Source organism: Adiantum capillus-veneris, chromosome 30 (assembly GCF_014529385.1).
Source record: "Adiantum capillus-veneris isolate H3 chromosome 30, ASM1452938v2, whole genome shotgun sequence".
Classification (NCBI taxonomy): domain Eukaryota; kingdom Viridiplantae; phylum Streptophyta; class Polypodiopsida; order Polypodiales; family Pteridaceae; genus Adiantum; species Adiantum capillus-veneris.
The window spans coordinates 51116220-51136082 of record NC_140960.1 but is presented as its reverse complement, the minus strand read 5'-3'; the positions used below and the strand labels follow the sequence as shown (position 1 = coordinate 51136082).

At 48.1% G+C, this 19863-nt stretch overlaps 2 protein-coding genes across 3 annotated transcripts in view; one reads left to right on the top strand and one right to left on the bottom strand.

Annotated features, from left to right (window-relative positions):
* The window catches only part of LOC147417938 (uncharacterized), a 123576-nt gene that overhangs the window by 44305 nt on the left and 59408 nt on the right, over nt 1-19863 (top strand). For both annotated transcript variants that reach the window (XM_086506857.1, XM_086506856.1), the window contains exon 5: nt 515-604. In XM_086506857.1, the coding sequence (XP_086362983.1) occupies nt 515-604 (90 nt within the window). The remainder of the gene's footprint in view (nt 1-514; nt 605-19863) is intronic.
* On the bottom strand, nt 5933-18800 carry LOC147417939 (uncharacterized). The gene is made up of 3 exons (XM_086506473.1): nt 18106-18800; nt 16763-17772; nt 5933-6364 (listed from the first exon to the last, which is right to left on the bottom strand). Exons 1-3 carry the CDS (start codon nt 18797-18799, stop codon nt 5933-5935), a joined length of 2136 nt encoding a protein of 711 aa, XP_086362599.1. The 5' UTR covers nt 18800.

The window sequence follows — 19863 nt, the reverse complement described above, 5'->3', positions numbered from 1 at the left end:
AGCCCAAATTTTTTATGGAACACAAAAATCCATGGAAATATCCAATATCTTTTGGTTTTTTTTGGAACAAAAGGAACCACGGAGACAAATGTTGGCAATTATGTGTGACTCTATCACCTCCTTACATTGCGATGGGCATGTGTCTAGTTTAGACAAGATTGGGAATATTGACCATCAAATTCCTCAGTGCCCTCTCACATGATTGGAAATTGGTTACTTGTAAACTTCATTGGAAAGACCTTCATTGATGAATAGACAAGTCTATTTTTCCTACAAAGAAATCATAGATCTATTATCTTTTTTTAATCCATTAGCATTTGCAAGGCTTGTTGTATATTTTATGATTTTTGGGATGGCACTTCTCTGGTGATCATCATATTTTGTATATTTATCTCAAGGATTGTGCCCTTGAGATGTCTATTCTAATAAAAGATTTTTCTTGTAAGAACACGCTGTCCGCATACCCGCATACACGGTCTTATGAGCAATGCTTTTTTTTTGAGTTGTTTTGTAGGTTAATTGTTTCTGGAGGAGATGATAAGACTATAAGGCTTTGGGATACTGAAAGACAAGAATGTGTGCATATCTTTACGGATATTTTAGGGTATGTTCATGAAAATATTTTGAGGCTCATGCATTTTTTTCTCTTAAAACAAATTTAAATATGAAAAAGAGATTGAATTATTAGCAAATGTCAACTTAGGCAGGCAAGTAAGCTTATTTTACTGTGTGTTTGTCTCTTGTATTCATCAAGGTTGCTTAAAATTATTTATGTATTATCACCCTAGTTTTTAGATTTTTGCCTCTTATAATTTCAAAAACTCGTATACATAATGCATGATTTTTGTTTAAGGCTAAAAGACCCTTTCTATTGGTCATAAATCCGACGAGTGTGCTACACCAATCCCTACTATGAGGGTATAGAGGGGGGAGGCTGAAATGAGCCCTTTGAATGCTCACCAAAACTTGCCTTGATCTGAGATAGCGAGCCAAGAAGATGTTGGCGATGTTCCACTACCCCCCAAGTGAAAATCATTTCTGGGAGGACAAAGGCCATCATACAAAGAATCCTACGAGAAACCCATATCACAAATAAAGAGGGCAATTATCAAAAGAAATGTGGATGTGTGTTGATGTTTTAATACAAATACACAACACAAAGAACGGCAACAATTCTAAGAGACCTATGACCAAAGCCAGTAATAGTGATCGTACAAAACTAATTAGGATCAAAAAGTCTTGTACAGAGTTAGGGCAAGAATGAAGCCGCATTCCTAATGTAGAGGGTGGATTTGTTTTCATACATCAAAAGCAATTTGTACAGCAACCATTTTTAAGACAAAGAGGAGGATCCTTACCTGCACCTCTGCAATCAAACAAAACATCAAGTTAGGCTTGGCAGTGTATGACTAGTGTAAATGGACCCAGTCCAAGTGTTATACACGTCACTTTTTAAACTAGGAGATAATTGCTTGTACAAATTACAGTATTTATTTAAGTTTTTCTTTTAAATAAGCTGTATTTTCATGATTAAAAGCCACAAGGGCTATGATTGAATTTCCGGGTTATGATTGAATTTCCTTGCAGCGAGGACCCTCTTTTTAAAAGAACCAGCATTGAAAGTCCTTAGAAAACCAGAAATTTCTGGGCTAACTGATTGATTTCTTTGACTGCCCCTGAAGGTTTTGCTGGCTGCCACATTTGGGAATACTAGTTAAACTGAATGAGATGCACATAACTGAATATACTGCCTAGGTGTAATGTGCATTACGATAAAGAAAAGGAATCTTTCTAATGCTTCTGTCTTATACTCTAAATACAGGAGAGTGTCTTCCCATTTATACTGATAGGATACTATATGATGCTCATGCTAAGAGGTTCCTTAGCTCTTGCTGTTTGCAGTTGTTAGATAGCTTGGGATACTGCTGGCTGCTACATGGTGTAAATCTTTGCCCTTACATGCTGAAATACTAGATGAACAAAAGTAAATCAATGCCATCCAAAGTGCAGCCATTAAAGACAAGAATACCAGAAGCAAGTACCACATATATATACAAAGTACAGAACTTTGGATGGCACTTCAAAAAGTAAATCAATGCCATCCAAAGTGCAGTCATTAAAGACCTCAACACCCAAAGCAAGTACCACATATATTTGCAACATACAGAAGGTAGCACCAAGTAGCTCCAACCTATCACCATTGGTTCTAAGTGGTGTCACATGAAATCACGTTTCATCCCCTTGAAACGAAACAAAACATGAAACGCTCGAAATGTTTCAAAACAACCTTGAAACAAGGAGGCGAACGCATTTCTCAGGTTCAAGGAAAAAAATGGTCTAAATTTCAAAATTCAAATGAGCCATATAGTGTGATATATTTTACCACTTGTGTGACCATGTATATAAGATGAATCCACATCCTAGACTTGTAAATATTATTTTTCCTATAACCTCAATAAACATGTGTGTTTCCTCTTGTCATTGAAACGGTATGAAACGCCTTGAAATGATGAAATGACGAAACACACGAAATGTTTCTCGTTACACCGGTTCTAAGCCAAAGCCAAGGTACCTGATACCATTTGTGAGTAATCAGCAAAAGAAGTGAGTAAAATATCTAACCCTTCCGATGGGTGAAAACCCCATCTAGGGGCACTCATTAGCAAAAAAGTAATTGGGAAAAGTATCCCATTACAAGGAGCCATCATATGTCTTCCATAAGGGACACATTAGAAAAATCCTCAATCCTTTCTTGGCCTTTCTCCGCTTCTTCCGCCTCTTCTCATCCTCACTGGAACTAGAGGAGGAGGAACTGTCGGAACTCTCTGAAGATGGGGAAGAATTGCAGTCATCCTTGAAACGAACACGCTTCTTGGATCCACTAGCCTCCTCGAAAGTTGATTTCCGCCCAAGTAACTAGCAAAATCTTTTGACTTGCTTCTCTTTCGAGAGTGGTTTTTTGCTTTCATCATTTGACTAATCTTTTGCTCAAGAGCTTCATCAATCTTGCCAGTACAATTTGTGCTTTTCTACACCCGGCTTTGCATTGGTCTTCATGGACGACTTGATAGGTGAGTGGATGGCCTTCTACCATCAGGAGTGAAGCTCATCAAGCAGATCATTCTTTAGATACTTCACATGATTCAGGTCCTTGGAGTACTTGATCATTCGTTTTGCACAGGTAGTGAAACCGGCCTGTACTTTCAAAAAGGGCGGTAGACCTTAGACTTAAACCTTATTTGCTTTCACCCATTTAATTTGTCGCCCACTTTACTTGTTCTTTCAAGACTCAACAAAGGGGAAAGGGATACAGGTTGCTAGAATGCACCTGTATGAGAAGAACGACACCAGATTGGCCCCTAACTTAGGCGCCCCTTTCGGTATTTCTTTATTGTTTAAAAGAGGGAATAAACGCTGTGGATCCCTACAAGCTGCCCCGCACAAGCTTGGCTGAATTTCAACTGTTCCGGCCCGATTTCGGCAGCAGAACTGTACTAGGATCCTTCACAGTCAGTATTCCCACGCATTGAATGATTTCCCCGACGCATACGGGCACTTTGCAAAACCTGGCGAGAATCTGCAGCACGCTGAATTCTCTGTTTTCAGCCCCGAAAATGCGCCAGATCACCTGTACAGCGGTCCCCTCGCATCCTCTAACCTCCTGGGGGTATTAGGGACCGTTTAGGGCCAAAACCCTAAACCTGCAAAAATACACAGCAAGCTGTAATTTACAGTTTCGGGCTCCGTTTCGCGTGCCGGTCGCATCCGTAGCAAGTCCTGGAGCTCCCGCACTTGTAGGGCTACTTGCCCTTTGAATCGGATGAGATTTCTGGCATGAAACCTCTCCGAATTCACATGTACCTGCGGGGGATTAGCCGCTAGCTAATCCAGTACCTGTGCAAGAGGCTCTTGCCTCGGCAATCGCGCATGAACCCACACAACTGTACATTGGTCAATTGAAAAGCCCACTAGGGGGGCATAACATACTGCCATAGGGGAGAGAGAGAGCAGTGCGTAGCGTGCAGGGCATCACTCCTGGCACCGCACTGTACATAGGAGGGAAAGGAAGCACTCCATAGCTCTTAACCTGTGACAAAATCTGCAAATGAGCCTCTTTTTCCTTCAAATTCAGCGCCACTTCTCCATGCATGAGGAAAGTGCACTAGAATGTGCCACTTGGCGCATTTACAAGCATTTTCCCGTTTCGGGGTTACCGCCTAAAAATCTCCCAACGAGTTGCCCAGTTGACTTCATGGTAGAGTAAGAAAATGTTCTCCTTGTCATTCCGGAGGTAATGACGCAAACACATTTTCAGGTCCCAAAATAGCAGTTCCCTAAATTTTAGGAGATGCTGCCATTGTATCTTTCTAGGTCATCTGACCCCCTTTGTACACCGCAGCCACACCCAGAATTGAAATGTAGCCTCTGTAGCAAAGGATTCCACTTTGGCTAGTCAATGACCCCACTTTGGCTAACCATAGTCCTTGTCCAATCTTAGTGCTCTCTTGCCCTCAGGCCTGGACTCCCTCTGGATAGTTCCACACTAGCTATGCAATGCAGGGCAGTTAGATTTCCCGAGGGGTGTTTCCAAAAAGTGAAAGTAAATAAATAATAAGAAAGAAATCAACAAAAAGGATAGATAGTAGTCACACGCTGGTGACAGGTAGCAACCTGAAGTTGACGCTTGCACTCTGCTTTGTCGAGATCCCTGGTTGAAAACTTGTCATTTTCATTTTCCAATTCCTCGGAAGAAGGTTTGCTTCCGTTCGAATCTCGGTTGGTTCTTTTTGTTCTTCTGCTAGGGATGGAGTGTTGTTTATCCTCTGGAAAACTTGTAGTCGGTGGGATGTTGTCCTCTCTGTCGAATTCACTACTAGAACCCATGTGTGCAGCAGAAAAGGATTGGATCCTTTGTGGGAGAAAATCGTCTGATCTCTGGTACCATTGTTACAGTCTTGGACATCCAAGCAAGAAAACAATAGCAACACATGAATAGAAATTGCAACAACTGAACTTGAGAGAGAGAGAGAGAGAGAGAGAGAGAGAGAGAGAGAGAGAGAGAGAGAGAGAGAGAGAGAGAGAGAGAGATGATGAAATGAAATGATATATTAACATCTTCAAAAGGCCAAAATGACCTATGAGACCAAGCCGTTACAACATAGTGAATCTGATACCATGTCCGGAATCAAAAAGTGGTGCACTGCTCCATTGAGAGGACCCCCATATGTGGCATCACCTGTCCAGGCACCTGGTGAGTCTCCGAGAAGAATACAATGTCTCTGTCTCTGAAACTGTCCTCAAAGGCCCCAACATCCAACCTCATAGACCTAGTACAATTCCAAGCAGCCATCTTCAGTGTGGTCCCATAGGTCTCGCACCGTCATGTAGGGCGTCTCTCCATAATGACCACTCTTCTTTCTCTGTAAAAAGCTGTCTTTCCTTTTTCTCTTGGAGCCCTAATCTCTGGCATGACTTCCTGCATGTGGGCAAGCTGTGAGAGGGTGAGATCGTCACCAAGGAAGATACCAGTCTTTTTGAGAGTGGGCCTCCCTCTCAAAAAGTCGTCCTCAATAGAGGGGAAGCGCAATATGAGACCTCTTCCTCTCGATGTTTCCCCCGTGCCTCCACTTTTCTTACCAACTCTCGATGCTCGTGTGTGTGTCGTTTTTTGCATCCCCATTAGTACCATGAGCTCGTGTACTTCCTCATCAATTTTGTCCCAATCGTTGAGGCCGGTAACCCTCACATACAAAGCCCTCATACATCTTTGTTGTTCCTCCTCAAGTGTCATGTTGATGATGGTGGGAGTGGGGATTGATACCTTCTTGCCTTTGCCCTTCTTTGCGACTGAAATCCACTTCTCCGCTTCCTCCACTTTCTTATGGGTTTTGGTAATCATATCTGTCCATGAAGACGTTTTTGCTTCCTGTTGTTACTCCTCTTCCTTAATGGCTTGCATTTGCTCTTTGATTACCTTAAGTTCCGCTATCACCGAGGGTTGGATTTCTCCCTCTTCTAGTCCACCATTGGCTCTTGCCTCGGCTAGGTCTCTCTTGAGGGCTGAAATCGGATTCTTGAGGTCTTCAATTTCGGCCCGATGCTCCATTTTCTCCACAGTTCGAAGCTCGGCCTTGCTGATTTTCCACTGAAGAAAGACCGCCTTCTCCATCTTCCACTCTTCCATCTCTGTCTTGTACGCCTTCATCTCCTTTTCCATGTTTGCTAACCTCTTGCTGGTAGCCATAAAAGTTGATTTCTTCATTGCTAGTGATGCCATTGCATGCAAACCACTTAAGGGGAAGGGGCTAGAGCTCTCGGGAAGTGCTGGGTTTGCGCTCATGACCTCCATCACAAGACGGCCACACTAAACACACAGCTGTTTCCAGAACTTTCCACACTTATGTATACATTTTCTCCCGCATCAATCATACATTTCGCATACAAATTCCCCCCCCCCCCCCCCCCCCCCCCCCCCCCCCCCCTCTGCAGTTTCTGTGAATTTCTGAAATTTTTGCTCTGAATTTTGAATTTCTGAATTTTCTGATGTCCTCACTGCTGAAACTCAAGAACAACGAGGAGAAACTGTCATGTTGAGTAGTTGACGATGCCCTTCTTGCACCTGCTACGCAGCCCTGGCCTTGCTCCCACTAGCTGCTGCCCTGCCTTCGCCTCTTGCGTGAGCTTGTAGCTTCAGTTTACTGTCGCGCCCTTGCTGCTGCCTCCCAAGCCCTCTCGCACGCACCTGCACTTGCTGCCTTGCTGTCGTGTGCACCTGCCTCCCAAAAATGAAATAAGAGAGAGAGTTTCCCTCGTGCTGCCCTCAGAGAGAGAAATGAAATGAAATGTTATATTAACTTCTTCAAAAGGCCAAAGTAACCTATGAGACCAGAAAGTTACAATGTGGTGGATCTGATACAAAGTTAGAGTAACAAGATGACAAAATGACAAAATAAAATACTATGGAATCCTAAAATGCTAGGTGTGAACTAAGCAGCTAAACAGCTAGCTGGGATAGCTAGATCACAGGAGATACAGCATCGGTCGCTGGCGGATCTCATCAATGTCCTCCATGGTCAGTAGTCTCACCGGGCGTCGTGCATGTTGAGCCAAAGTGATCCGAATCCTCTGAAGCAGCCTCCGTTGATGCTGTGTAGTCCTCCGCAGTCGTGGGCATTTGGATCTCCCCAGCTCAGTCGCTCGGTTGATCAGTGTGCCTCTGGTGTGAGGCGACGAGCTCTGTTGTGGTAGTAACTCCTCCAGGTGTCCAGTGGCAGCTCTAAAGAAGTCTGTGATCTGTCTCTGAGACTGGCTAGCCTCTCCTCTCATCAAGCTCTCTCTGTGTTTGCGCAACTCTAGCAAAAACAAACCCAGGCATCTCTGATCCTCGTATCGTATGACTCTAGAGAATGGTCCAAAGCCCCCTCTGAACAAGCAATGGAAGTGGCCTCGTATCTCGTAGTAGACGGGGCAATGGCATGTGTAGTGCAACTCTGTCTGAGGCTCGATGTCACACAGGGGACATGTCCTGGCCTCTGCTGGTACTCCGCTGTATCTCCCAGTCTCGATCCGCAGCTGGTGTGAAGTTGTGCGTATCTGGCCAATAGCACATCGATCCCATGAGACAAGTGGGTGTCCATGTATCTTGGCCTCGTCACAAAACCATCCTCCGTAAGCTGGAGAAGATGCTCTCTGTAGAAAGCCATCTTGGTGCCCAGCTCCTGTGCTGGCTGTATCCATGTCCTCTTGGTGTCTAGCCGAGTCAAGTCCTGGCGAATGAGCCTGGTGATCTCGGACTGTGTAAGAGTCAGAGAGGGCGCATCCAGTGAGTACTGGAAGGGAGGCAATCTGTCTATGCTGAACCCATGCGCCTGAAACCATGATGTCATCTCCCCATACCAGCATGTTGTATCTCCCTGCATGGCTAATTGTCGAGAGGACTCAAGTGCAAGGCGTGCATATCTGTCTCTTGAAAGTTCCCACATGCGGTGTATGAACGAGACAGATCTGGTAAGCGCCTCAATCACTAGTGGGGGGACAGCTAGCTCTGCTCGTACAATAGCACGTGGTATTGAAGCCTTGGCTCTAATGAGCCGCGAGATCATAGAGACCAGAGGCTTCTCCATGTCCCCCCATGCATCACTGCGGCATGTCCTCCCGTGATGATCCAGTGAAGGTCCCCAAAACTCAGCTCCATAAAGCAATGCAGAAGCCACCAAAGTGTCAAAGAGCCATAGCGTACATGCCCCACTACTGACCTGTATAATGCCATGACCCCCCAAATAAGCTCTGTGGGTACTCCCATATGCTGTAATCTACGTATCAATCTAGCTTTGGGCACTGTGTCAAATGCTTTGCGGAAATCCACAAAGCTACAATAGATTCGTCTCCCACGTCTGCCCTCCTCAATGATGGCTCTGAGTGTCAAGATATGGTCAAGAGTAGAAAAACCCCTCTTGAAACCTGCCTGTCCGGCTGCGCGTATCCCCTCCCTCTGTGCCCATCTACTCAGCTGCTGCTCAAGAATAGATGCGTACAACCGTGCCAATGTGTGTCCAATCATGATAGTGCGATAATTCCCAGGCTCCATAGGATCTCCCAACCTAAAGATAGGTACAATAGTAGATAGGCTCCAAGTATCAGGCAAGCCCTCACACATGGCACGGTTAAACATAACTGCTAGAAGCTCTGCTAGTAAATCTCTGGCATGCGTGAAATGCTCAGTCACTAAGCCATCATGATCATATGCTCTCCCAGTCCTCATCCTGTCAATGGCCTTCCTCACCATGTGAAAAAAGCACATGTGTGTGGGCATGGATTGGGGGGGTCGGGAAGGGGGGGCTTCTCAGGAAGTGTGTACAGAGATGATGCATACTGGCCCCAGGCCTCTGTAGAAGTGATGGCAGGGGGGGAGGAGTGCTCATGAAAGAGCCGCCATGCCTCACGTGAGTCCTGACTCAAGAATAGCTGGTATAGATCCCGGTCTAGGCGAGCCAAAAATGCCCTCTTCTTCTGCCGCACTAGGCGTCGGAAGTCAATCTGTGACTGTCTGTGAGTGATGTCTCCCAAAAGCACCTCCCTCTGAAGTCTAGCTCTAGTGTCCCGGCATTCCTCATTATACCAACTGTTCTGGGGCATGCTCCCTGAATGGTGTCTCTGCTCAGGTTGGGTATGTAGGTATGCCTCTGCTGCTGCATCATGTAGTGTCTGTGTCAGTATAGTAGTAAGCTCCTCTAGAGGTCGCCCTGGCTCCTCTGTGCACATGCGTCTGTAGATCCCATCTATGTATACAGAGTCCGTCTGTATAGAGAGAGAGCTGCCCTCAGAGAGAGAGAGAGAGAGAGAGAAATGAAAATGAAATGAAATGTTATATTAATGTCATCAAAAGGCCAAAGTCACCTATGAGACCAGAAAGTTACAATTTGGTGGATTTGATTCAAAGTCCGAGTAACAAGATGACAAAATGACAGAATGACAAAATGACAAAATAAAATACTATGGAATCCTAAACTGCTAGGTGTGAACTAAGCAACTAAACATCTAGCTGGGATAGCTAGATCACAGGAGATCTAGCATCGATCTCGCTGGCGGATCTCATCAATCTGAGAGAGAGAGAGAGAGAGAGAGAGAGAGAGAGAGAGAGAGAGAGAGAGAGAGAGAGAGAGAGAGAGAGAGAGAGAGAGAGAGAGAGAGAGAGAGAGAGAGAGAGAGAGAGAGAGAGAGAGAGAGAGAGAGAGAGAGAGAGAGAGAGAGAGAGAGAGAGAGAGAGAGAGAGAGAGAGAGAGAGAGAGAGAGAGAGAGAGAGAGAGAGAGAGAGAGAGAGAGAGAGAGAGAGAGAGAGAGAGAGAGAGATGAAATGAAATGTTATATTAATGTCTTCAAAAGGCCAAAGTGACCTATGAGACCAAAAAGTTACAATGTGGTGGATCTGATACAAAGTCAGAGTAATAAGATGACAAAATGACAATATGACAAAATAAACTACTATGGAATCCTAAACTGCTATGTGTGGACTAAGCAGCTAAACAACTAGTTGGGATAGCTAGATCACAGGAGATCCAACATCGATCGTTGGCGGATCTCATCAATCTCCTCCATGGTTAGTAGTCTGACCGGGCGTCGTGCATTTTGAGCCAAAGTGACCCGAATCCTTTGATGCAGCCTCCGTCGATGCTGTGTAGTCCTCCGCAGCCGTGGGCGTCTAGATCTCCCCAGCGCAGTCGCTCGGTCGGTCAGTATGCCTCTGGTGTAAAGCGACGGGCTCTGATGTGGTAGTAACTTCTCCGGGTGTCCAGTGGCAGCTCTAAAGAAGTCTGTGATCTGTCTCTGAGACTGGCTAGCCTTTCCTCTCATCAGGCTCTCTCTGTGTCTGCGCAGCTCGAGCAAAAACAAACCCAGGCATCTCGGATCCTCGTACCGCATGACTCTAGAGAATGGTTAAAAGCCCTCTCTGAACAAGCAATGGAAGTGGCCTCGTATCTCGTAGTAGATGGGGCAGGGGCACTTGTAGTGCAACTCTGTCTCAAGCTCGATGTCACACAGGGGGCATGTCCTGGCCTCTGCTAGTACTCCGTTGTATCTCCCAGTCTCGATCCGCAGCTGGTGTGAAGTTGTGCGTATCTGGCCAATAGCACATCGTATCCCATGAGACAAGTGGGTGTCCATGTATCTAGGCCTCGTCACAAAACCATCCTCTGTAAGCTGGAGGAGATGTTCTCTGTAGAAAGCCATCTTGGTGCCCAGCTCCTGTGCTGGCTGTATCCATGTCCTCTTGGTGTCTAGCTGAGTCAAGTCCTGGCGAATGAGCCTGGTGATCTCGGACTGTGTAAGAGTCAGAGAGGGCGCATTCAGTGAGTACTGGAAGGGAGGCAATCTGTCTATGCTGAACCCATGCGCCTGAAACCATGATGTCATCTCCCCATACCAGCATGCTGTATCTCCTTGCATGGATAACTGTCGAGAGGACTCAAGTGCAAGGCGTGCATATTTGTCTTTGGTAAGTTCCCACATGCGGTGTATGAAGGAGACAGATCTGGTGAGCGCCTCAACCACCAGTGGGGGGGCAGCTAGCTCTGCTCGTACAATAGCACGTGGTACTGAAGCCTTGACTCTAATGAGCCGCGAGATCATAGAGACCAGAGGCTTCTCCATGTCCCCCCATCCATCACTGCGGCCTGTCCTCCCGTGATGATCCAGTGAAGGTCCCCGAATCTCAGGTCCATAAAGCAATGCAGAAGCCACCAAAGTGTCAAAGAGCCAGAGCTTCGTCCGAGGCTCCTGAAAGTGAACTTGTGAACACATCCTTTCCAATCTACCGAGTGCTACATGGACTCTGGTCAATCTAGTCTCTGCTGCATTCCTCAATGAAAATGTTGGCCCACTAAAAACCACTCCAAGGTAAGTGTAAGCATCTGTATACTCCACCTTCTCGTGGCCGTATGTGAAGGCGGGTGCTGACCTCCTGATCCTCTGTGGGGTGGTATTTTATACCATGACCTTGGTTTTACCAATGTTGACGGACAAACCACTTTCCTGGGCAAACCTATGCAAAGCATCCAAGTAACGTTGCATCCCCTCCGGAGAGTCGGAGATCAACACAATATCATCATCATATAACAATAGTGGAATCCATGTCCCTGCGAGCTGTGCACCTCTATCACCATCTCTCTCAATGTAGTCAGAAACCTCACCTACATACATACCAAATACAGTAGGAGAGAGCGGGCAGCCCTGCTTCACCCCAATAGTGGAGTAAACCGGTGTGGATAGACCCTCTGGGGTGCATACATGCCCCACTACTGACCTGTATAATGCCATGACCCCCCAAATGAGCTCTTTGGGTACTCCCATCTGTTGTAATCTGTGCGTCAATCTAGCTCTGGGCACTGTGTCAAATGCTTTGCAGAAATCCACAAAGCTACAATAGATCCGTCTCCCACGCGATCTGCCCTCCTCAATGATGGCTCTGAGTGTCAAGATATGGTCAAGAGTAGAAAAACCCCTCCTGAAACCTGCCTGCCCGGCTGCGCGTATCCTCTCCCTCTCTGCCCATCTACTCAGGTGCTGCTCAAGAATAGATGCGTACAACCGTGCCAATGTGTGTCCAATCATGATAGTGCGATAGTTCCCAGGGTCCATAGGGTCTGCCGACTTGAAGATAGGTACAATAGTAGATAGGCTCCAAGTATCAGGCAAGCCCTCACACATGGCACGGTTAAATATAACTGCTAGAAGCTCTACTAGTAAATCTCTGGCATGAGTGAAATGCTCAGCCACTAAGCCATCATGATCATATGCTCTCCCAGTCCTCATCTTGTCAATGTCCTTCCTCACCATCTCAGCGGTGAAAAAAGCACATGTGTGTGGGCATGGATCGGGGGGGGGGGGGGGGGGTCGGGAAGGGGAGGCTGCTCAGGAACTGTGTACAAAGATGATGCATACTGGCCCCAAGCCTCTGTAGAAGTGATGGGAGAGGGGGGAGGGGGAGTGCTCATGAAAGAGCCTCCATGCCTCACGTGAGTCCTGACTCAAGAATAGCTGGTATAGATCCTGCTCTAGGCGAGCCAAGAATGCCCTCTTCTACCCCCGCACTAGGCATCGGAAGTCAATCTGTGATTGCCTGTGAGTGATGTCCCCCAAAAGCACCTCCCTCTGAAGTCTAGCTCTAGTGTCCCGGCATTCCTCATCAAACCAGCTGTTCTGGGGCATGCTCCCCGAGCGGCGTCTCTGCTCAGGTTGGGTATGTGGGTATGCCTTTGTTGCTGCATCATGTAGTGTTTGTGTCAGTATAGTAGTAAGCTCCTCCAGAGGTCGCCCTGGCTCCTCTGTGCATAGGCGTCTGTAGATCCCATCTATGTATACAGAGTCCGTCTCCCGCGTGAAGGTGTAGCGAGTAGGGGCTGCTGCCCGTAGCCTGTGTGCTACACTAAACTGAAAAGAAATGGTCAGCGACACAAGAGCATGATCCACTGCTACACCAACAGGTCTAGGTCCAACCGTGAGGTCCTGGATACTAGGGATGAGGCTCGGCTGTGCCATGACATAATCCACTGTGCTGGCTCCATGTCTATGTGGAAAGCATGTAAAAGCCCCGGTAGTGGGAAATCTCTGTATGCCATTCAAGATGGCCAATCCATGTGCAGTCCCCATGTCTATCAAGTGTCGTCCATACTCAGTGTGTTCTCCATCCTGTGATAGTCTGGATAGGCCCGTCTCTGCAACATCCAACTCTCTCAGCATCTCCTCTGAAGTATCATAAAATACTGTCTGATGATGGGCAGTCCTAGCATTGAAATCCCCTAGAATGATAATGTCACGAACTCCCATATGTCATCATCCAGAATAGAGAAGGGGGATTGTCCTCTGGGTGGTGCATAACTTGACGTACTCGGGGGAAAGTAGCAAATAGCAATGTAAAGATATCTGCCTGTCTCTGCTCTCAATCTCACCCACATTTACCTAGCATGCTCATCCCTGCGGGCTATATGCATCAATGTCTGCAACTCCTCCCTGAATAACACTGCCACTCCTCTTGAGCCCCGCCCTTTGTGCTCTGATATATATATATATATATATATATATATATATATATATATATATATATATATATATATATATATATATATATATATAGATAGATAGATAGGTAGATAGCTAGGTAGATAGCTAGATAGATAGATAGATAGATAGATAGAATGAATGAATGAATGAAATGAAATGTTATATTAACGTCTTCAAAAGGCCAAAGTGACCTATGAGACCAAAAAGTTACAATGTGGTGGATCTGATACAAGGTTAGAGTAACAAAATGACAAAATGACAACAAATATGCTATGGAATCCTGGACTGCTAGGTGTGAACAGGGCAGAGCAGCTAGCTGGGGTAGGTAAATCACAAGAGATCCAGCATCGGTGCTGGTGGATCTCATCAATCTCCTCCACGGTCAGTAGTCTGACCGGGCGTCGTGCATGTCGGGCCAAAGTGATCCGAAGCCTCTGGTGCAGCCTTCTTCGATACTGTGTCGTCCTCCGCAGTCGTGGGCGTCTAGATCTCCCCAGCTCGGTCGCCCGGTCGATCAGTGTGCCTCTGGTGTGAGGCGACGGGCTGTGTTGTGGTAGTGGCTCCTCCGGGTGTCCAGTGTCTGCTCTAAAGAAGTCTGTGATGTGTCTCTGAGACTGGCTAGCCTCTCCTCTCATCAAGCTCTCTCTGTGTCGGCGCAGCTCGAGTAGAAACAAACCCAAGCATCTCTGATCCTCGTACTGCATGACTCTGGAGAGTGGTCCAAAGCCCTCTCTGAACAAGCAGTGGAAGCGGCCTCGTATTTTGTAGTAGACGGGGCAGTGGCATGTGTAGTGCAACTCTGTCTCTGGCTCCATGCCACACAGGGGGCATGTCCTGGCCTCTGCTGGTACTCCATTGTATCTCCCAGTCTCGATGCGCAGCTGGTGTGAAGATGTGCGTATCTGGCCAATAGCACATCGTATCCCATGAGACAAGTGAGTGTCCATGTATCTGGGCCTCGCCACAAAACCGTCCTCTGTAAGCTGGAGAAGATGCTCTCTGTAGAAAGCCATCTTCGTGCCCAGCTCCTGCGCTGGTTGTATCCATGTCTTCCTGAGCCAGGTCTTGTCGGATGAGCCTGGTGATCTCGGACTGTGTAAGAGTCAGAGAGGGTGCCTCTAATGAGTACTGGAAGGGGGGCAATTTGTCTATGCTGAACCCATGCGCCTGAAACCATGATGTCATTTCACCATACCAGCATGCTGTATCTCCCTGCATGGCTAACTGTCGAGAGGACTCAAGTGCAAGGCGGGCATATCTGTCTCTGGGAAGCTCCCACATGCGGTGTATGAAGGAGACAGACCTGGTAAGCGCCTCGACTACTAGTGGGGGGGCAGCAAGCTCTGCTCGGATAATGGCACGTGGTACTGAAGCCTTGGCTCTAATTAGCCATGAGATCATAGAGACTGTAGCGCGGATAATGCGTCGTGCTCTCTACAGTGTGGGTGCCCCTCAGTGCAATGTGCGTGACAATCTCACTCAACCAAATGAAAACTCTCTCAGACAGAATGAAACACAGAAATAACGGATAACAACACAGAAACAATGGATAACAACAGAGACACAACAGTGGACAAGAACATGTGGACTCGACTAGCTCAAAGAACCATGTACAGACCCTGGCGTGGCAGCACACTCCGCTCCAGCCCAGGACTCACAGGTACAAATGGGGTGTCGAGGCTCAGATGTGCAGGGATGGTGAAGCAGTGCTCTGTGTAAGACTCTCTAGAAGACTACGTACAAGCTAATGCCACTGGCCCAGAACGACTACTCATATGTATCACCAATACGAGCCACCAACGGCTCATAAATGTCAACCATGTGGTGACTCGGCCACGAGGTCCACTAGACCACCGTCGGTAGGTACCTGCCACGTGTCACTCCCAGACTAGAGGGTCCGTCCAGTGTGAACCAGACCAAGTGTAACCAACTGTCCAACTGTCTGTCCTGTGAAGTGACACTGTAGCCCTGCTACAGGTTGCCCGCCACAAGACCGCTCACCGTCTTGGTGAGAGGAATACTGAGAAAGCTGTGAAGGAAAACCACTAGGTACTGCTTCCGTAGATCTTTCTTGAAGTAGGTGTTAGGCCCATGACCATACATCCCTCAAAAGTGGAGTTAAAAACACTACACTGCTTGCAATCGCCTTAAGCCTCTAACTAGGCAGGAACCCACCATCCTGCCACGTGTCTCTGCCCAAGTGGAACCGACCAGATCAAAGACCAATTGCAAACTACTGTTGTGTGAAAGTGAAAGTGACACTGTAGCAGGCTACACTTTTTTTTTTTTTTTAAACTTTTTTTTTTTCCCTCTTTTAAAAAAATTTTTTTTTAAAAAATTTTTTTTTAAGGGCAAGGGCGAGGGCGAGGGACTAGGGACGAGGGGCGAGGGGCTAGGGAGTAGGGACAAGGGACGAGGGGCTAGGGGAGAGGGACTAGGGGCTAGGGACTAGGGACGAGGGACTAGGGACTAGAGACTAGGGACTAGGGACTATGGGCTAGGGGTTAGGGGCGAGGGGCTAGAGACTAGGGGCTAGGGGACAAGGGGAGGCAAGGGCGAGGGGGAGGAGGTAGGTGGGAGGGCTAGGGAGAGGGGGTAGGTAGGTGGGAGGGGAAGGGCGAGGGCGAGGGCGAGGGGGTAGGTAGGTGGGAGGGGAGGGCGAGGGCGAGGGCGAGGGGGTAGGTAGGGGGGCTAGGGCGAGGGGGTAGGTAGGTGAGAGGGGGAGGGCGAGGGCGAGGGGGTAGGTAGGTGAGAGGAGGAGGGCGAGGGGTAGGTAGGGGCCCACGGCGAGGGGTAGGTAGGTGAGAGGGGGAAGGGGAGGGCGAGGGTGAGGGACTAGGGCGAGGGGGTGAGGGGGAGGGTAAGGCGAGGGGTAGTGAGGGGGAAAGGGGGAGAGGGGGATAGGGTAGATAGGTGCACATAATGAGCACGCAGTTACCATGAGCAATACAACGATCATGATCTTAGAATTCATCTTGCAGGACGGGCTCTGTGAAGGGAGTTTGCTATACACAAAGGAGAGCTTTGTTCTGGTCGGAGAAGCAGACACCAAAGGTGTTTGTAGAGGAGATTTCTTATTGCTTCTATACTTCTTCATAGGCTCGGATGGCTCATTTGGTGTAGTTACTGTGGCACCATTTGAAGAGGATGTTCCTTCAGGCAAAGAATGAATAGAGACTCCATAACAAGGCATAGATTTGGTAGCCTCCAACCACTCCAGCAAGTCTTCATCTGACCCATCCGGCGGAGTAAGTTGTTCCAGTTCGGGATTGGACTCCATGGACAGGGAACTATGATGCACCACCGGATCCATTCCACCTTCAAGGCGAATCGGTTGCATTGGGGAGCCAGGGGTTCGTATCCACATTGCATCGTTTCCCCAATCATGTAGTGCTTTCGTGTGTCGTAGCCATGGTCTGCCAATGAGCAATGGGAAGCCGCCTTCTACCTGGGGAAGGCGAACCACCACAAAATCCAAGCTGAATGTGAAATCTTGAACCTGCAGAGGCACCTTTTCTACAATGCCCAAGGGGTAGACAGTCCTCTGGTCGGCCAAAGTCACTGTGAATGGGGCAGGCCTAGTGGGCTGGAGACCCAATGCCAGCATAGTGAATTCAGGCATCAGGTTGATACCCGACCCACCATCTACTATGACCCCTGAGAATTCGCGGCTCATAATAGAAACGGTTAGACGCGGACTCCTGTAATCAGTAAGTGAAGCTTCAGGATAGGATATCATGTAGGATTCGGAGGGCTGCACTGGGAGGTGCCCGCCACTAGACCCTACACCAGGGTACAGAGATTGAATGATGGCAAGGGTGTCACTTCGAAAATTTGCATCAAGTCGAAGCATGTCATACAATGACACTTGCTGAAAGGTATTCTTCAATATAGTCTCTGCTGTAGGTTTTTCTCTTGGGATCAGTGTCTTCTCAGTTTCCTTGATCTTTTGTAACTCAGCAACTGCTTCTAAGAAAGCCCCATCAATATCGGAAAGCATAGTAAAAGATCCTTTCTTAGCACTAGGGGATGGCATGTCAACTGCTGGAGGAGGTGTAGACATTGGGAAGGAAAGGGTTGTACCTGCTGGAAGATTGAGGCCGAGGGCTGCCCTCTGAGCTCGTGTGAGGACACCAGCTGGCTCCTCTACCAGCTGCAACTTGTCTTGAGAGGCAATCATATGGGCAGAAAGTGGTGGCTTGGGGTTGGTACTAACTGCTATCAAATTGATCTTGGGAAAGGTGAATTCCGGTTGGCTCTGACTTGGGCTCGCAGAGGTAGAGGCGCGTTGTTTAGGACAATCCTTAGTGTAGTGATCCTGAGCCTCAGGGCAAAGTTGGCACGGAGGAGAGCCTTTTGGCAGAGGGCATTTGCTCTGATAATGCCCATACTCTCCACATCTGTAGCATAAAATGGGCCGATTGGAGGGACGGAACGGCGGACGAGGTGGTTGTTGCATGGAGTTTGAGGGTGACGTGTAGAAGCTCTGAGGGGTTGAGGGAGCATTAGCATGATAAAAATTGGGAGATGTGAAGTTGTTGTGCATACCTTGCATAGGAGGTGTTGTCAGCAGAGGTGGCATAGGGTGTTGATGACCATAGGGTGAAACCATGTTGGATGTAGGTGTCAACCCTTGTTGAAGGTTGGGGGCGAGGCTCTGTTGTAGTTGCCGCATTCCCTTCAGATAATAGCACTCTTTGTCATCATGGCCAGGCTTCTCGCAGAAATGGCAGTAAGCTCGAAGTGGGCAGTCCTGAGAAGGATGCCCTGGAGATCGACATGAGCTACACCATACCATAGCCTTAGTCTCCTGTTGAGACCTGAGCTCTTCTAGCTCTCTTTTAAGTTGATCATAAGCCTCTTGATGTGGGGGCTTCTCCTGTCTAAGAGAGAAGGATCTCTCCTCTTGAAGAGCTCGCTGTAACTTTAGGGCTTCTAGTTCCCTGCGTAAAGAAGATAAAGGATCAGAAGGATTGTCCAAAAACACAGAGGGGGTCTCTATGTGAGGGGGGCTGGTGAACAGCTTCCTGGCCCCCTCTATCCTCGTAGCAGCGGCGATGAATTCCTCCAGAGTGGCGTCGGGTCGGAGGCTCTCCCGGAGTTTTTGTTGAGAGGTTTTGGGAAGCGCCTTCTCCACCCACTTCTTAACCATGAATTCACCGGGTTGCTGGGGAAGCTTGGCAACCAGAGACTTGGTTTTGGTCATAAGCTCTGCAAAAGTCTCCTCTGGTTGGAGCACCATGTTGGCCAACTCATCCAACACTTTCTCTTGGTAGTCGCCCGGCCTAAAAGTTGCACAGAACTGTTGTCTTAAGTCTGCCCAAGTTGAAAAATGATTCTCTGCAAACTGGTTGTACCATTTGTCTGCTAAGCCATCCAAGGTTGATGGAAAAAGTACCAGATAAGCATCTTCCCTGTTAAGACCACGTCCTCTACAGAGAGATACGAACCTCCGTGCATGGTCGTCCGCATCTTCCGAGGAGAGTCCTTTGAAGGTGGGGAACTTGATGTTTACCTTGGCCAACACACTAGCCAACGCCTCCATGGCCCCTTGTTGAGCCTGTTGCTCAATAGCCTGCTGTAGCAGAATAGGAGAGAGCTTTGCTGGAGAAGGTGATCTGGAAGATGTGGAACCGGATGAAGGAATGGGGGATGTCGTATGTGGAGGTATGGTTGATGAGGTTAATGGACTTCTACTAGATACCACAGGGCGTCTTCTGTTATAGTGCTTCAGAGGGCTCAGTAGTGCGCTTTGACGCTCAACTGACCGCCTTGTATGTGTCATGCAGTGAACAACACGGGTCTAAAACCGAACAAGTGAGGATCGTGACTAGACCACTTGGTCCAGGACCAATGACTAGACCACCTAGCTGGCAGGACGAGGAGGACTGGACCAGGGCGAGGACTAGACCAGGACCAAGGACCAAGGACCAAGGACCAGGACCAGGACCGAGGACCAAGGACCAGGATGAGGAGGGCTCGACCAGGGCGAGGACTAGACCATGACCAACGACCAAGGACCAGGACGAGGAGGCTGGACCAGGGCGAGGACTAGACCAGGACCAAGGACCAAGGACCAGAGACCAGGGACGAGGAAGGCCTAGACCAGGACGAGCACTCGGTGGACCACTGCGAGAGAGGACCAGACCAACAAGGCGAGAGACTAGACCAGCTAGATTAAGCTGAACCAGACCAAACCAGACCAACAGGCTGCACAGGCGAGGCGAAAAAACCAGCTCCTCAACAGAGTGAGACTTCAGTTGAGGTCCCACCGTGATCGCCAAAATGAGAGCACCTGTAGCGCGG

Coding starts and splice junctions, on each gene's coding strand:
- LOC147417939 (XM_086506473.1), bottom strand. CDS start 18,799: ATGGTGCTCCAACCAGAGGAGACTTTTGCAGAGCTTATGACCAAAACC. Junction 17,773..18,105: donor GACAACACCTCCTATGCAAG/GTATGCACAACA, acceptor ATTTGATAGCAG/TTAGTACCAACCCCAAGCCA. Junction 6,365..16,762: donor ACTTGCTGGAGTGGTTGGAG/GCTACCAAATCT, acceptor CTGTGTGTTTAG/TGTGGCCGTCTTGTGATGGA.